The sequence below is a fragment of the Chenopodium quinoa genome, unplaced genomic scaffold (genome assembly GCF_001683475.1).
Source record: "Chenopodium quinoa cultivar QQ74 unplaced genomic scaffold, ASM168347v1, whole genome shotgun sequence".
In the NCBI taxonomy this organism is placed as follows: domain Eukaryota; kingdom Viridiplantae; phylum Streptophyta; class Magnoliopsida; order Caryophyllales; family Amaranthaceae; genus Chenopodium; species Chenopodium quinoa.
The window spans coordinates 3,471,047-3,486,174 of record NW_018743919.1 but is presented as its reverse complement, the minus strand read 5'-3'; the positions used below and the strand labels follow the sequence as shown (position 1 = coordinate 3,486,174).

At 34.2% G+C, this 15,128-nt stretch overlaps 1 protein-coding gene across 1 annotated transcript; it reads left to right on the top strand.

Moving 5' to 3' along the window:
- Positions 1–1,847: 1,847 nt before the first annotated feature.
- On the top strand, positions 1,848–10,081 carry LOC110687422 (ubiquinol oxidase 4, chloroplastic/chromoplastic). The gene is made up of 9 exons (XM_021864070.1): positions 1,848–2,215; positions 4,531–4,735; positions 5,268–5,361; positions 6,092–6,207; positions 7,067–7,175; positions 7,359–7,427; positions 7,652–7,723; positions 7,804–7,851; positions 9,771–10,081. The coding sequence occupies exons 1-9, from the start codon at positions 2,058–2,060 to the stop codon at positions 9,977–9,979; spliced, it is 1,080 nt and encodes a 359-aa protein (XP_021719762.1). The 5' UTR covers positions 1,848–2,057; the 3' UTR covers positions 9,980–10,081.
- The last annotated feature ends 5,047 nt before the right edge of the window (positions 10,082–15,128 follow it).

The following is a 15,128-nucleotide window of genomic DNA, read 5'->3' as shown; positions in this document are numbered from 1 at the left end:
ATGAAGCTTGTTGATTCTTGTTGTTGCTGAAATCTAACAAAAATCGAACGGAATTGTGTTCGAAATCCTTGAATCTCATTAAAATTGAAGCTCGTAGTTTCTTCACTCTGTTTTTCTGATTAGCAACAAGTATATGGACGAAAAACCAAAATTAAGAGCATGAAATTCGAAAATTACTAACCAAAATTATGTATGAGTGAACAAGAGGAGGGAGAAAGTAGCGATCCTTCAAACTTCAAGCCATTGATGTCCACCTTCAAGCTTTGGAGAGAGAGAAAGAAGGTCGGTAACTTTTTTCAGGAGAAAGAAAGAACTAATGTGTGATGTTGGTTTTTTTTTTTGGTTTTTTTGGTTTTTTTAGAGAAAGGTTTGTTAGGTTGTAAATTACATTTTTGCCATTATTATGCGAGCAATTCAGCAGTTGGATCTTTTAGGATCTAATGGTTATGATTAGTTCTCATATATAATAGTGTTCACACATAAAGACCTATATACATATTTTACATGAGCTTTTATTTTTTTAAAGGAATTTTTTTACATGATCTTAGACAAACATCGTATTTTTATTATACCTTATTGTCTCCGTCATTCTCCTTAACATAAAATTATTTACGTAGAGCAGTTTCACTATCGAGTTTTTCTTAGTTTTCGTAGCTATAAGCCTACAATAATATTCAAGAAACTAGGTAGCACCCGTGCGATGCCCAGGATGTTAACTTAGTACATTTATGGAAAAACAAGTTAGTATTAACATATTTTTTATTAGAATATATGCAAAAAAAAAAAAAAAAAAAAAAAAAAAACTTGAATATACTATGTATGGAATATTATTGTAGATTTGGCTTGTATAATACAGTAGTAATATTTATAGCAATTATATTAGAAGTGAAACAATAATTAATAACTCTTAACCAAATAAATAGGTAGGTGATAAATGTTAAAAAAAAAACCCATAGACATCTCTTAACTAAAAAATAGGTAGATAATAAAGGTTAAAAAAACAATCATAAATATCTCTTAACAAAAAAAATAGGTAGGTTAAAAAAAATAAAAAATAAAAAATAAAGAAAATGGGAGGGATTTTAAGGTCTTTTGCAGGAAAAAAAAATCGCTTTAGTATAGTATTATAAATAGATGATGCTCTCTCTAAAAAAACCCTAGCCGTCTCCTCTCTATTTTTCTCTCTACTATAGGGTTCTTCAAAAAAGTGTTTTATAGGCCAGAAATTTGAATATTTTCGACCCTTTCCTTTTAGTTTCTTTATGGTTTTGTTATTGAGTTCCATAAATCTATACTCTTTGAAGGTAGTAAGTACCCTATAGTGGGTTTGAGTGTATAGTAGAAAGTGCCCCTATGGTGGGCTTTATTTTAGTTTTGTTTTTATTTTTGTTTTTTGAGTTTAGTATGCTACAAGTTGTTTCATGGGTAAAGATTTGTGCGGGATCGAAAAAAAGGTTAATCTTTCAACTACAATCAGATGAATCAGACGAAAATTTTCTTCACAACTACAACGGATCGATAGACCCCTCGTTGAAAAAGGCTGTAAATCACAGCGATATAAAAGAGGGTATGAAGAATGTACGATTTGCAATAACGATCTTAGGTTTGCGGAACGGAAGTTTTTATTTGATTCAATTTTCATGTATTTATTAAATTTAAATCTCTTTGTAGATGTCGTATGACTTTTTATTTATTAATCAATCTTAAGAAAAAAAATAAAAAATAATAAATAAATTATAGATAGATGATAGATTGGATAACGATTGGATTCCCACTTCCAAAATGAGCCCATACCTCACATAGGCCTAATATTTATGACGAAACCTTGGCCCAACCTTTATTTTTTAAGAGAATATTCAAACACGTAGCTCACTAATTTTCTTGCAAAATCAAAACCGGAAAATTCAACAACGCCGCCAAAACCACCGTAAAACGACGTCAAATTGAGCAATCATCAAGCAAACGCCGTCGTTTACCGCCTTTATTCTGCGTTTTAAACTCAGAAACATTCCATTTTTATTTTATTCCTCAAAAAAATCTCATCGAGGAGAGAGAAAATGGCGGCATTTCTCTCTCTTCCTTCAACTTCTGCAACAACCTTTGTAAAATCATCTAGAATCTCTGGAAATTCCGCGATTTTCAGCTCCTTAGTTCCTTTACGCAGATTTAATTCTCTCAATTCCACTCGTCTTTCTTCTCGTCGATTAATTTCTAGGTATTTCTCAATTTTGCGTTCAATTTCTGTAATATTTAGTGGACTTTGCATGTTAAATTGATTTTGTAATTGTTTATTGTTATTATTTTGGTGTTGCAACTTTTTGCTAATAAACTTGAATTTTGTGCTGTAAGATTTTGTCATTGTTTATCGTTAATTTTTTTTGTTTCGCAATTAAAGGATGTTGTTGCAATGTTTGGTTGATTTTAAAGGATAAACTTGAATTTTCTGCAGTTAAAGTGTAATTATGTAAGGTTTTGTAATTGTTTATTGTCATTTTTATGTTGCAATTTTTTGTTGTTGATTTTAAAAGATAAGCTTAGACTTTCTGGTGTTACAACTTACAAGTGTGACGATGTAAGAATTTTTTTTTTTTGACGATGTAAGAACTTGAAGCTTCTGTTTTTTATTTTGTTGGATGAACTTTGATTTTCTGTTGTTACTAGATTGATGATGAATGTTATCTTAAGCTAATTGTTTTAGGAAATTCTTATTATTAAGTGTTTGTTGAGTTCAATAGGATTAAGTAAATACAGTATGTACTAGTAGTTTTTTAGGTTAATAATAGGTTAAAAAAATTTTAAGCAGTCATCTTTCATAGTTTGCTTTGGAAGGTTCTAATTTCGATAATTGGCGACTAAGGAGAGTGTTTGCTACATCAGTCCATTAGGGAATACAGTGTTGGCTACAGGAAATTTATCGTGAAATTATGCTAGTAAATTGAAAGTTATTGTATACTCTGGAAGTCAAGTTGTAGGCAAGGTTATGATTTAGGAGGTGTTTGGGAGAATTGGGACTGTAAAGAGATTAGATTATACGGAGTAGTATTAGTAAAGAGAGTATACAGCTGAGAATGTTAAAATGCATGGAACATAATTTTAGAAGAAGCTTAAATTGACCTTTATGCACAGCTGACAGCTCTCACTTTCAGCTGGTAAGCATTTGTTCGATGAGCACTTAGAAAATTGTAACTTGAAGGTAGGTTTTTCCGGAACTTTTGTACATGTAATTCTCTACTATGCGTCTATGCCTAACAACTAGGATCTGTAGTTGCTTATACTACCAAGATTTGCAGACTTTTGAGCCAATACTTCTTATCAACTATAGGTTTTTCTAACCTTTATTGGTGTCCAGAAATTTGGTAATGGGTATAAAGTACTACGTATTAAACAAGGTGCCTTAAGTGGGATCATGAACTCAAAATGGAATTTGATTGAAAGCCATCATCTTCAAGCTAAAATTTCACATGATCCATTGGGAAATTGGTCTTCAATTGAATACCTCGCACCTATGTGAAATGAAATTATCATAGGATTCTAAAGTTTCTTATTAGTATAACAAAATTTTACATAATTGGTTAATTGAACATCGGGTTTAAATCTGCCCAAAGTCCTAACTTTGGATGAAAGATTTAATTAGATTTCAGTACTTAGCTGAACTTATTGAATCGGATTGAAGGGTCAAATTTGTCCATGGATTTCCGTATTTCAATGCTGAAGTAGGTTGTCCCCCACCCAAAAAAAGGGGTCCAGATTTGTAATTTCACTACCTTCCATTGTGGTCAATTATTCATTAATAGTTCATATGTAGTACTTCATATATGTTATGAGACCTCCTTTGTTTACCTGTAGTTCTCCTTTAGTGATCAAAGTAATGACTTGGTCTTGTAGCATGATTAATGGTAGCTTGTTTCTTAGTTTGTTGGGGTAATAGCTTTGCTTAGTATGCTTGTAGTAACTAATTTATCGAACAAAGAATGACTTAGGTGCCATAACTTGTATTAGGAGTAGTGTGATGAACAGTCTTAGATACTTCGTTCAAGTGCAAATCCTTCAGTTAGGAAGTACCTGGTACAAGGTTTAATGGGTTTGAAGCATTAGTCCTTGGGGCTATAGTTATTGCTTAATCGTAAATCAGTTTCATTTTTTTCCAATTGAAGATTGAACCAAGTCTTATATTTCACATCATAAGTTTTCCAGCACGCCGTTATTTATGCCTGGTTGTCTTTATTTAAGTTTGAGATATTTTACATAAGTTGTCTGTGGTTCTATTCTCAATTGTTTGGAGCTCCTAATCTTATGACTTATCTTTGTCTTGTGGCAAGTAAGGTTGGAGATCCTTAACTGTAGGGCGCAATCCTCATTCAAATATCTTTACATTCATTTGTCTATCTATTTATCAGTTATAAAAGAAAACCTTATGCTATTTTTCGAATTTTGGAGGGTTATTTTTTGGTTACTTAATTTCTGTCTTGTAGGATCAGTATCCTTCCACCTATACATTCTCCTCTAATATGCTACTTGTGACATCTGTAGCAATTTTTCCAAATTCCACATCCAAGCTACAATTTTGCAAGATGATGAGGAGAAAGTAGAAGTAGAGGAGTCCTTTCTACCAAAGACCTTAGCAGATAATGAAGAGAAGGGAAACAGTGAGGCAATGCCGTTGAAAGATTCAACACCCAATGGTTTTGAGAGATGGATCATCAAGTTAGAACAGTCTATTAATATCACCCTCACGGTAATCTTTTTTCCTTGTTAGTTTCTTCATCTAGCTAAATACTACTGTACTGCCTTTTCAAATAAGAGGTTTCATTGCAATTTTGAAACAGTTCTTTTCTGCATGTTTATTTTTATGTTACTGCCATCTGAGATGAGAGTCTTCTACACTAATTTGGAACCTTGCTGGATCTTATTTAGGCCATTGGACTTTTGCATTCTTATCATATATATTTCTGTTGCATACAAAAAGTGTATCTTCTTAATTTGTTCTCATCATATATATACTGAATGTCATCTGATATTTACTTGCCAATAACGCACAGCATTTCTAGTATTACCCAGAGTCCCTTACCACTTTTTTTTTTTGTTTTTTATCTTCTTTGATTTACGATTACTCTTCCACCCATTGTTGCACTAGGGCTTCTTCAGCTCTATAATGAATCCCTATTAGACATTGTTTTGGATAGTGTTGAGGTGCACTAAACAGTCAAGAGGTGACAGTTCAACCTTTTATCCTTTTAATTGTAACTTGAATTCTATAATTGTTGCAGGACTCAGTGATAAAGATACTTGATACTTTATATCGTGACAGAAATTATGCAAGGTTCTTTGTCCTGGAAACTGTTGCAAGAGTTCCGTATTTCGGTGAGGCCTCTCGTTTCTTTGTGTAATTGTTATTTCTACATGTCTTATAACACGGAAATCAATTATATAGATTGTGCATCCTGCAAGCATATTGTTTTCTTAGTATAGCTCGATGAACAAATCTGAAAGGCTACTTGGCCATTTCTAGCATATTTTGAAGATAATTCCTTAAATATATTGCAAACCAATGATGGAAAACTTGAGAAGTTTTTATATCATATGAATCACTCCTAGAAAGAAGAGACTATGCTTAGTATACCTAATAACCATATATGTATAGACTAATACAAATAGGGGAACGTAGCACTCAAAGAAAGAGGAGAGTAACATAGCACTCAAAGGAAGAACTAAATTAAGTTGAGATTTGATTGTCTCATTGAAGGAATTACTGCCTTCACACCCTCTTATTGAAATTGTTTCACTTATTTTCAGAAATTGATTAGTATCAATATTTAAAAATAAAATAAAAAATAATCTAGTAAAGCTATGTTGCCTTGAAGCTTTTATTTTATAGATTGGTAAATGTGATACTCTGTTCTTCTCCTGATATGGGGGTGGATTTTTTTTTAGTTTTTAAAATTTTTTTGTATACACTTTTTGGTTAAATAAGCTTTAATAAATCTCCATTCCTTTTTTTTTTTTTTTTTTAAAAAGTCTTCCTTCCTATTGTCAAAAATATACTTATTTAGAATTCACTATACGTTTTGAAAAATGACTGTTCTCTTGGCAGCATTTATATCTGTGCTACATCTGTATGAAAGCTTTGGTTGGTGGAGAAGAGCTGATTACTTGAAAGTCCATTTTGCTGAGAGCTGGAATGAAATGCACCATCTTCTGATCATGGAGGTAGGTTCTTCTGGGATTTTGCTTGGTTATACATACAGTGAGTGGCTGTGATATCTGTACATCTGCTAGCTTGCCTATCATCACTTGTATGCACTAGCCTGTGGGTACATGGCCTATCTTCACTTGTATGCACTAGGAGAGATTGTGGCAGTTTAATATGGCCTGTGTTTAATGTAGTAGGAGAAATTGTGGCAGTTTCACAGTCAGGCTTTTGCATAGTTTAAACATGTAGGAGAGATTGTGGCAGTTTCACAGTCAGGCTTTTGTTTGACTTCCTTACCAGAAATAGTCTTCTTCTGTTTTGTTCTTATATGTGTTTGTGTGCTAGAGGTGTCTTGAATGTCTATATGCTTCTTAGTATGAATATTATCCCGACTGGTTGGTGTTACTATATTAAGGTGCTACGGTCTTTCATAAATGGCCTGGAATCGTGTCTGCTCAGTTGCATCATTAAGGTAGTTGGTGAGGTTATGTGGAAGCACAATCAAAGCGTTTGAGTCCCACATTTTTTGTGCATTATAATTGATGCATGAATCCCAGTTCTGTATTTAGAATTTGGATTGATTTTTTTTTTTTTTTTATCCTTGTACTTAACCTCCAAATATGCAATGATTGCTTATACTCCATCATATGCTAGGAGTAAAATTCTTGGATTGAATGTAGGGAGCAATGGCTTGAAAAGTGAGGATGACATGCTTGTGTCATCTCTAGTGTCCGTGCCTACAGAGAGATTGATTGATGTCTTTAAAGCTTTATTGGCTCTGTCAAAAATCCTTTTTTTTTTTTTTTGGTGGTGGTTGTTGAAAGTTATTCTTATCTGAAATATATTTTTTTACGGAATTCTCTTCTGTTAATGCAGGAATTGGGGGGAAATGCTTGGTGGTTTGACCGTTTTCTTGCTCAGCATATCGCTGTCTTTTATTACTTTATGACGGTTGGCATGTATATTATCAGTCCGAGAATGGCTTGTAAGTAATTAGATCCTTGTGCGGTGCTGCATTATTTTTCACTTTTATCCATCTCACTCTGACTTCTCGTTGCTTCTTAATAATTAAAGGTTGTGGTGATAAGCTTTGGGCTTTTATATCTTACTTTATTTGAAAGTTGATTTTTATTACAACTTATGTATCCAATGTGGGTACTTTATGCAGATCATTTCTCTGAATGTGTCGAGAATCATGCATTTGAAACTTATGACAAGTTTATCAAGGTCCAAGGAGGTGAGTTAGGCAACTTTTGCTTTTAAGTTTGGCTGGTGCAAATAATTATTCTCCACTATTTTCCCTACATCTGCACCTTATTCTCCAGTTGTGTTCATTTGGTAGTTTCTGAATTTGTAGTGATTATATAATGAACGACCTTGTTTATGCATTTTCCCCTTATGCTGATTCACAATTGATAGTTTCTGTAGTAAATGTTGATATTTAATCTTGTTCTCGTGTAGATGAATTGAAGAAGTTACCTGCGCCGGATGTGGCTGTGAAGTACTATACTGGAGGTGACTTGTACTTGTTTGGTAAGTCCGTAGATTCCATATCAGGTTCCTCGGCCCAAAGTATATAGTATTCTGATCACTGTAGCTATTTATATTCACAGATGAATTTCAAACCTCCAGAGTTCCCTGTTCTCGAAGACCAAAAATTGGTAATTTCTGGATTTGCCTTTTTTCTTGCATCATACTTGACTTTTAAGTTTTAACAATCATTCTATTAAGACCTTAGAAAACTGGTTGGTTGAGTTATCTTAATGGCATTAACTGTGTACCTTGTATCCGTGACCATTTAGTATTTTTAGACATTATCAATTTTATGAGTATCCTCCAGTTGAGCTTTTTTCACATTACACTCTTGGATATGTTTCGAGTTTGAAACCTGTATCCAAGTCCGAGTACTATAGGTCATAACTTCTATATAGACGGGTGGATATTATAAATATTGCTGCATGTTAATAAATGAAATGGGAATATCTTATTTTTTAAAATTGAAGAAAATGTCAACCTTTTGCTGTATCAATTCACTCTTGGTGTAAGTGGAAAATTAGTAAATAAGCTAGACAAAGTTAATTGCTAGAGAATCCTTTGGAAGTCATTCCTTGTTTAAATTTATTGCTTATTGCTATTGTCTTGCTATAAAACAAAAGGTCCTTTGTGGCTTTAGCCCCTTCAAATTGAGAATAATATTACTTGTAGGAGCAATGGTTTCCCACCCACCCCTTTTTTTATCTTTATTTCTTAAAATGGTAAACGCAATCCCAAGGGCTATGGATAGGAAGCTTAACTATGAATCAATTTAATTACACCATAGAATGCATAATACAACAACAACAACAAAGACTTAGTCCCAAAATGACCAAACAATCCATAATGTTTCATAAAATTCCAACTTCCATATCAGGAATTATTTATGATTTTGTAATGCTTATGATTTGTCCATAGTTTTGTAACCTAAGGCTGTATTTGGCAAAACCATTTTATTGGGGTTGGGGAGGCAGCGGGGATGTTCAAGGAGTATAACATTGAGCATTTTCCAACATGACTATGTTGCTGCAGTATTGCCTATTGTTGTGTCTTCCAATTCCTAAAATGCAAATTAAAATTGATATTTATGTATTTCTATGGTATGTAGTTATGTACGATATGAACTGAATTGCATATTCTTCATTCTAGCATGCTTTTAAGTTTTTCAACATGGCATATTAAAAAGGAAAAATTGCCCACAATACTCTAACCTTTGCCTCATCCGCCCAAAATAATCCCACCTTTTGATTATTTTTTAATAATCCGACCTTTATACTTAATCTGCTCATAATGGTCCCAAGTGACCGGTTACCTGTTAAATAGGTAAATTTTTTACACGTGTCACCGTAGAATTCGTCTAAAATTTTAAATTAAAAAAAATTAAATTAAAAAAAAAAACCGGGAGCCACCCAACCACCCATTCCCCTAGCCCCAGTCACCGAATATCCGTCACATTGCATCCACCCACCGTGAGATCAAAGCTCGCGACGCAAGATGTGTCATCGTCGTCACTACTGTCGGGCCACGGGGGAACGACAGAGGTGTCGGAATCGTGACGGGGGAACGACAGAGTTGTCGGAATCGAGATGGGGTTTTCCGAAATCGAGGGTGGGAGGGATGGTTATTGCTCGCCGGTGCAATCCAAAATGCTGCCTGGGTTTTCAGGGGAGGTGCCGGCGCTGGGTTGAGGGATTAGGCGGCCGGAGCTGCGGGGACGGGTAGTCAGGTGGCGGGGAGGGTGGCTTTGGCTGGTGGGGTGGTTTTGTTAAATAATTTTTTTTCTTTAAAAAAATAACTTTTTTTAAAAAAAATTATTTTCTTTTATTTTTATTTTTTTGACCAATCACAGGTCAACACGTGTCAAGTAACTTGTTATAACAAGTTACATGACCGGTTGGTTTGAGCAGATTGACATCAAAGGTCGGATTATTAAAAAATAATCGAAAGGTGGGATTATTTTGGGCGGATGAGGTAAAGGTCAGATTATTTCGGGCAATTTTCCTATTAAAAATAGCCTGCTTTAGCTTATTATTGTCTGTCATTGCAGAAAACTTGTATGATGTGTTCCTAAATATCAGAGATGACGAAGCTGAACATTGTAAGACAATGAAGGCTTGTCAAACTCATGGGAACCTCCGCTCTCCTCACTCTATAGAAGGTATTGATGATTCTGGATGTGTTTTGTCTCAAGATTGTGAAGGCCTAGTAGATTGTATAAAGAAATCAGTTACAACTTCTCCTGCGAAGAGTAAGTAAAATATTACACAGGATAATATACATGTATAACAGCACTTATCACAATGATAGAAAATTTGCCACTGAAATCATTTAATGCAATAAAAAGGTTTTTTTATGGAATTTTTTTTGTAGTGGCGTAGTGCTGTTTGATTTTTCTGTTCCTACTATCTACCCTAGAATTTGGATGCCTGCATTTCATGATTAAGGTAAATTCTATAAATGTTACAAGCACGTAAGAATGTAACTATAATACAGGTTCATAAGTATGTTAATATACTGCAGTCCTTTTTATACCCTTTTCTTTTTTAACCGGTCCTTTGGGGTTGCATCAGAAACTTTTCATGGGATCAGAAGGATGTTGCAGTTTGATGGAGGGGGAGCTTTAATTACTTCTCTGTGGTGCTATATGTTACGGACCTTACCGTTACTCATGGATTTTCTGTCTTGTCTTTTTTATTTCTATAATTCTATTACTAGCAAAAAACTGGATTTCGCCCTAAACCGCTTGACCTGATAGTTGCTCTGACTCTAATGATTTCTCATCCCCCCTCCCCCAACCCAACACATATACACTCTCCTTGAGCCAGAAAGTTTCCCTTTCTCAGCAGTTTGTACGGAGTTCCCTTTCCATGGATATATGAATATATCATTCTTTGCAAGTCCCACTCTTAAGGTTGTCTGTTATTTTCTTGAAATCTCCCTCTAAAGTATTGAATCTGCTATGCGAATCCTTACCGTGTTAGCTTCTCTATTGAACATTGCGTCCACTAGAGCATGCAGTATATATTTTATTTCTTATGGCGTGGTAAGGCCACACCCTTAGCGTCCTCTTCTAGAGCACGCAATAGATTAATACTTCATGTTTTGATTGTTAGAAATCTTGTGATGGCTAGATATTGATACTATTATTTTAATTAATAGACATGAACACATTTATGATTGCTAATATTATTTGCAGTAGTGCTATTATGACGTATTTGTACTGCATAATCATCTAAGAGTCACAAGTCTTACAACAGCTATAGCAACAAAAAAAAATCGTTACCGAAACGAAAATTAGAGACTGGAGAGGGAAGGTACGTTGCATCTGCCTTGTAGGTATTACATGTGTTTGGTCACAACACCTTTGGGCAAGTGTTTTGATATTGGCCTATCATATCTTGCCTAGGTGTTTGGGTGATTTGCAATTAAGCTTGTTAGTTATGATTACTTTTATGTGTTATGTGATAAGACCATGCATATGCTAGTGCACTTATGGTATACACACACTTACACATCAGTCGTTATATTCGGTGTCCCAGTTTCTCTTGGGTTTGTCCTGTAGTGGAAAGATCAACTCCAATAATTATCAAGTTTCTCTGGAAAATTTATTTGCCATACTAGTAAATGTAATTGATACAGGTCCAGCTTAGAAATTACTGTACTGGCATAACATAGCACATCGTTTACTGCATATTTTCGACTTTGCTAGAATGTTATGAGATTTAGCCTCATAACACATAATGCCAAGCAATGTGGGTTGATATTTGTCTCTATCCCCTCTGTGGAGCTCTTTTTGACCTCCTGGAGGAACCGTTTGGTCCAGGTTGTGGCCGATGTTAATGCAATGCATGTCGATAAGGGGTCATTTGGAATGTTGAAGGGTTTCCACAGGAATACATGAGTAGATATTTTCAGCTACTTATGTAAAGTTTCTTGTGGGCTCAAATTAATAGAGAAGGACAAAGTTTAGAGAGAAAGTGAACAAAAAATTGCGGATGAAGACGACGACAACAGTTATGAAAGTATGGACATTATGAATGGTGCTTGCGCCTGTTTGATACCCAGGCCAGTGGATGCCTAGAGGAGGCACTGATGTGATGGTTGATGTGTGTACTTTCAGCTGAACTGTTCGGTTCTTTTTTTCGATTGTTTGGGGGGTTCGGGGAGGATGCGTTTCCTGTTAACTTCAATCATAATTGAGAAGTCGATTGCTACATCCATAATATCTGAGGGTATCAAGAATAGTTTGTGATAAGTTTCTAGTGGAGTCTACAATACATTGAAGATTTGTTCACATCTCTTTTGTACCTAGTCACCAACTAGTGGGGCACAAAACTAGTGGAGTGAGAGTGACTAACCTTTTTAAGGATTTTTTAGATGGTAAACTGCGGGCTTCATTAGCTAACTATGCAGGGCAAACACCTCTTTTGGGGGTATTTGCTCTTTCTGTCTACCCCTTTTCCCTTATCATGACTCGATCTCGGTCCGACTTCGTAACACCTAACACCATAGGATAGCTACCAACTTATTTACCCTAACTATAAACTGTTGTGGGTCACAAGAGGTGTCCATATTTGATTGACGACGAAGTTATGATAATGGGAGTAGTGTTTTCAGAGTATAAGATAAATTTTAGACTGCCAAATTTATGTGCACCTTAAAAGTTTTATAAATACGGATTAGTTGAAGTGTTACCTTCATGCTTGTGTACTAGATCTGTTTAATATGATCTGGCTTGATTATATAGTCTAGAGATAGATATTTATGTGTTGAAGTGTGGCTTATAACAAAGCACCTTGCCGAGGCAGGTTTGATAAAACTCACAGCAGCAAATTGTAAGAATACAGAGACCTGAGATCCAGGCTCCATTGCAAAACCTCAAGTTACATCACTTACATGTTTGTTATACTCCTTGGCTACATTAAGTTGGGCGAATGGGCAACATCTGGTGTACTCGGCACTCCAAATATTGATTTTGGCACTCTCATTGTGAAAACAATATTTTATTTTATTTTTTTATACGATATACCCACAATGAAGAGTACCAAAGCTAAAGATTTGAAGTGCAAACTCATTTTCCGTCATTGTGGGGTTCCCTAACAAATTACATTAACTTTGCAATATAATGTGTTGAACAGGTGGGAAACCACACCTCACTAATTTTGCCACCTTAATCATTGACATCTTCTTGAAGGATCTGTGCCTTACTAACCTTGCATGTCAAGTCAGTAAGTCACCACATATGTTCAATCAACCGTTATTCTTTCAATTGTCTACCATGGATATATCAAAGGTGGTTGGAGCTCGATGATGGGAAGGTATTAACTCTACTATTGTCAAGTCTATTCAACCATTAATGTACGAATTAATGAGTGATTGTGAGATTGTAAGCTACTTTTGTGGTTGGATATCATTAATCTTATACTCTATGATTAGTAGGCAAAAATATTGCTTACCCTACCCCGCTCTTAAAAAACACCCAAGATATGACTTTAAACTATTTGTAATTTTGTTCTTTTGTTCAAAAATAATTGTCATCTAAAAATAAGAATTACACGTAGTTTTACTACCATTTAATTAGAGTTAGCCGATTTCATTATTTGAATCACTCTAGATAGAATCAACGATATGTATCCTAAATAATTTCAGCAACTTTTATGTGTGGCTGGACACACCGTGTGACCAGCTGACATAGATCAAGTAACCCCTAATCGACGACTCGACAAGTAACCCCTGACCGACTTAGTAACCCCTGACCGAGTGAGTAACCACTGACCGAGTAACCCCTGATTGACTTAGTAACCCATGACCGAGTAAGTAACCCCTATAACACTGACAAAGTAACCTCCATAATGACTGCCACACGGTTATTTAGTACATCTACACCTTGTCTATTTTGATCTTTCTTCTTTCAATAGTTCAATCCCTTCCACCTTTCCAATTTCCATTCATCCCCACTCATGTCATGCCCTTTTTTTTTTTTTTTTTTTTTTTTTTTTTTTCTTTTTTACATAAAGCCATCATTAAACTTAAAGAAGATTTTGCATAGTACAAGAAACTAAGGCAACATAAGCTAGTAGAGTCCTTTGAATTTTGAAACCCTTTGCACAACACATACAAATGAGATCAAAACTATGATTGATTTGTAGGAGTGATGAATGTTTGAACAAGAAAGCTACATATGTTTTGTTGAATCACCTATGGATAGAATAAAACCCAAAATACAAAAAGAAGGTAACCAATGAATAACATAAGTTACCCTTTCAACCACATCCACTATTTTTATAAATAACATCTTACTCCTAAGAGGGAATCCTAACTTATTTCAGGGATAAACAAAAATTGTTAATCAAGTAGCATTTTCGCAAATAAATTAACAATTTTATCAAGTCACATGACATTTTCATAATAAAATCAACAAATATAGAACCCGCATTTAATGAAAGGTTGTTGATTTAATTTACAAATTTGCCGCTTGATTATCAAAATTTATTCTATTTCTAACGACCATCACATTATTTTTCTATTTTTTGAGTGATCCAATAAGTTGTTCAAATTTCTCAAAATAATCGTAACTTTTCAAGACGGATTAGGTAGGAAGGTACAAAGCATCATTCTACATTCCTACCATACAATATAAGGCTAAAATACCCCAAAGGAAATGAAATACAAAATCACACATAAAAATCACAAGAAAAGAAAAATTCCTATCTTCCTCCGACAAATTTTATTTTATTTTTTATATTTTTCAGGTGATCCAATAAATTTTCATACGAAGTATATCGCAAAATAATTGTAACTTTTCAAGACCGATAAGTAAGTAGACACAAAGCATCATTCTACATTTCTACATATCTACGATACGATAAAAGGCTAACATACCCCAAACGAAATGAAATACAAAATGAAATTTTTATGGTACAGGCATATGTACCTACCAAGCTTGGCACATATCCAGCCTTTTAATTTTTTTTTTATAAAAAAAGCGAAAAAAACATATAGTTGTTTTGTAAAAAATATATAGCTATTTTGTAAATAACATCCAGCTTTATATTTTTTTTTGTATATCTAAAGAACATCTGTAATATTCCCTCCGTTTTTTTAAGTGCCTCATTTGGAATTTTGGCACTATTCATTAATCATACTTTGACCAATGTTTATGAATTATACATAAGAAAAAATATAGTATTGTGGGTACTTGTTGAAATCGTCTCAATAAGTAGATTATTAATGTTCAATTGTTATAATTTATAGTTAATGATTATTAAAGATATTATTGCTCAAAATTTTGCATCGGCATGCGTGACAAGTCACTATGGGAGTATGGGCACTTTAAAAAAAAAAAGTATTAATAAAGAACATGATATTATTATGTAATGAACAATATTTATATATACCCACCATA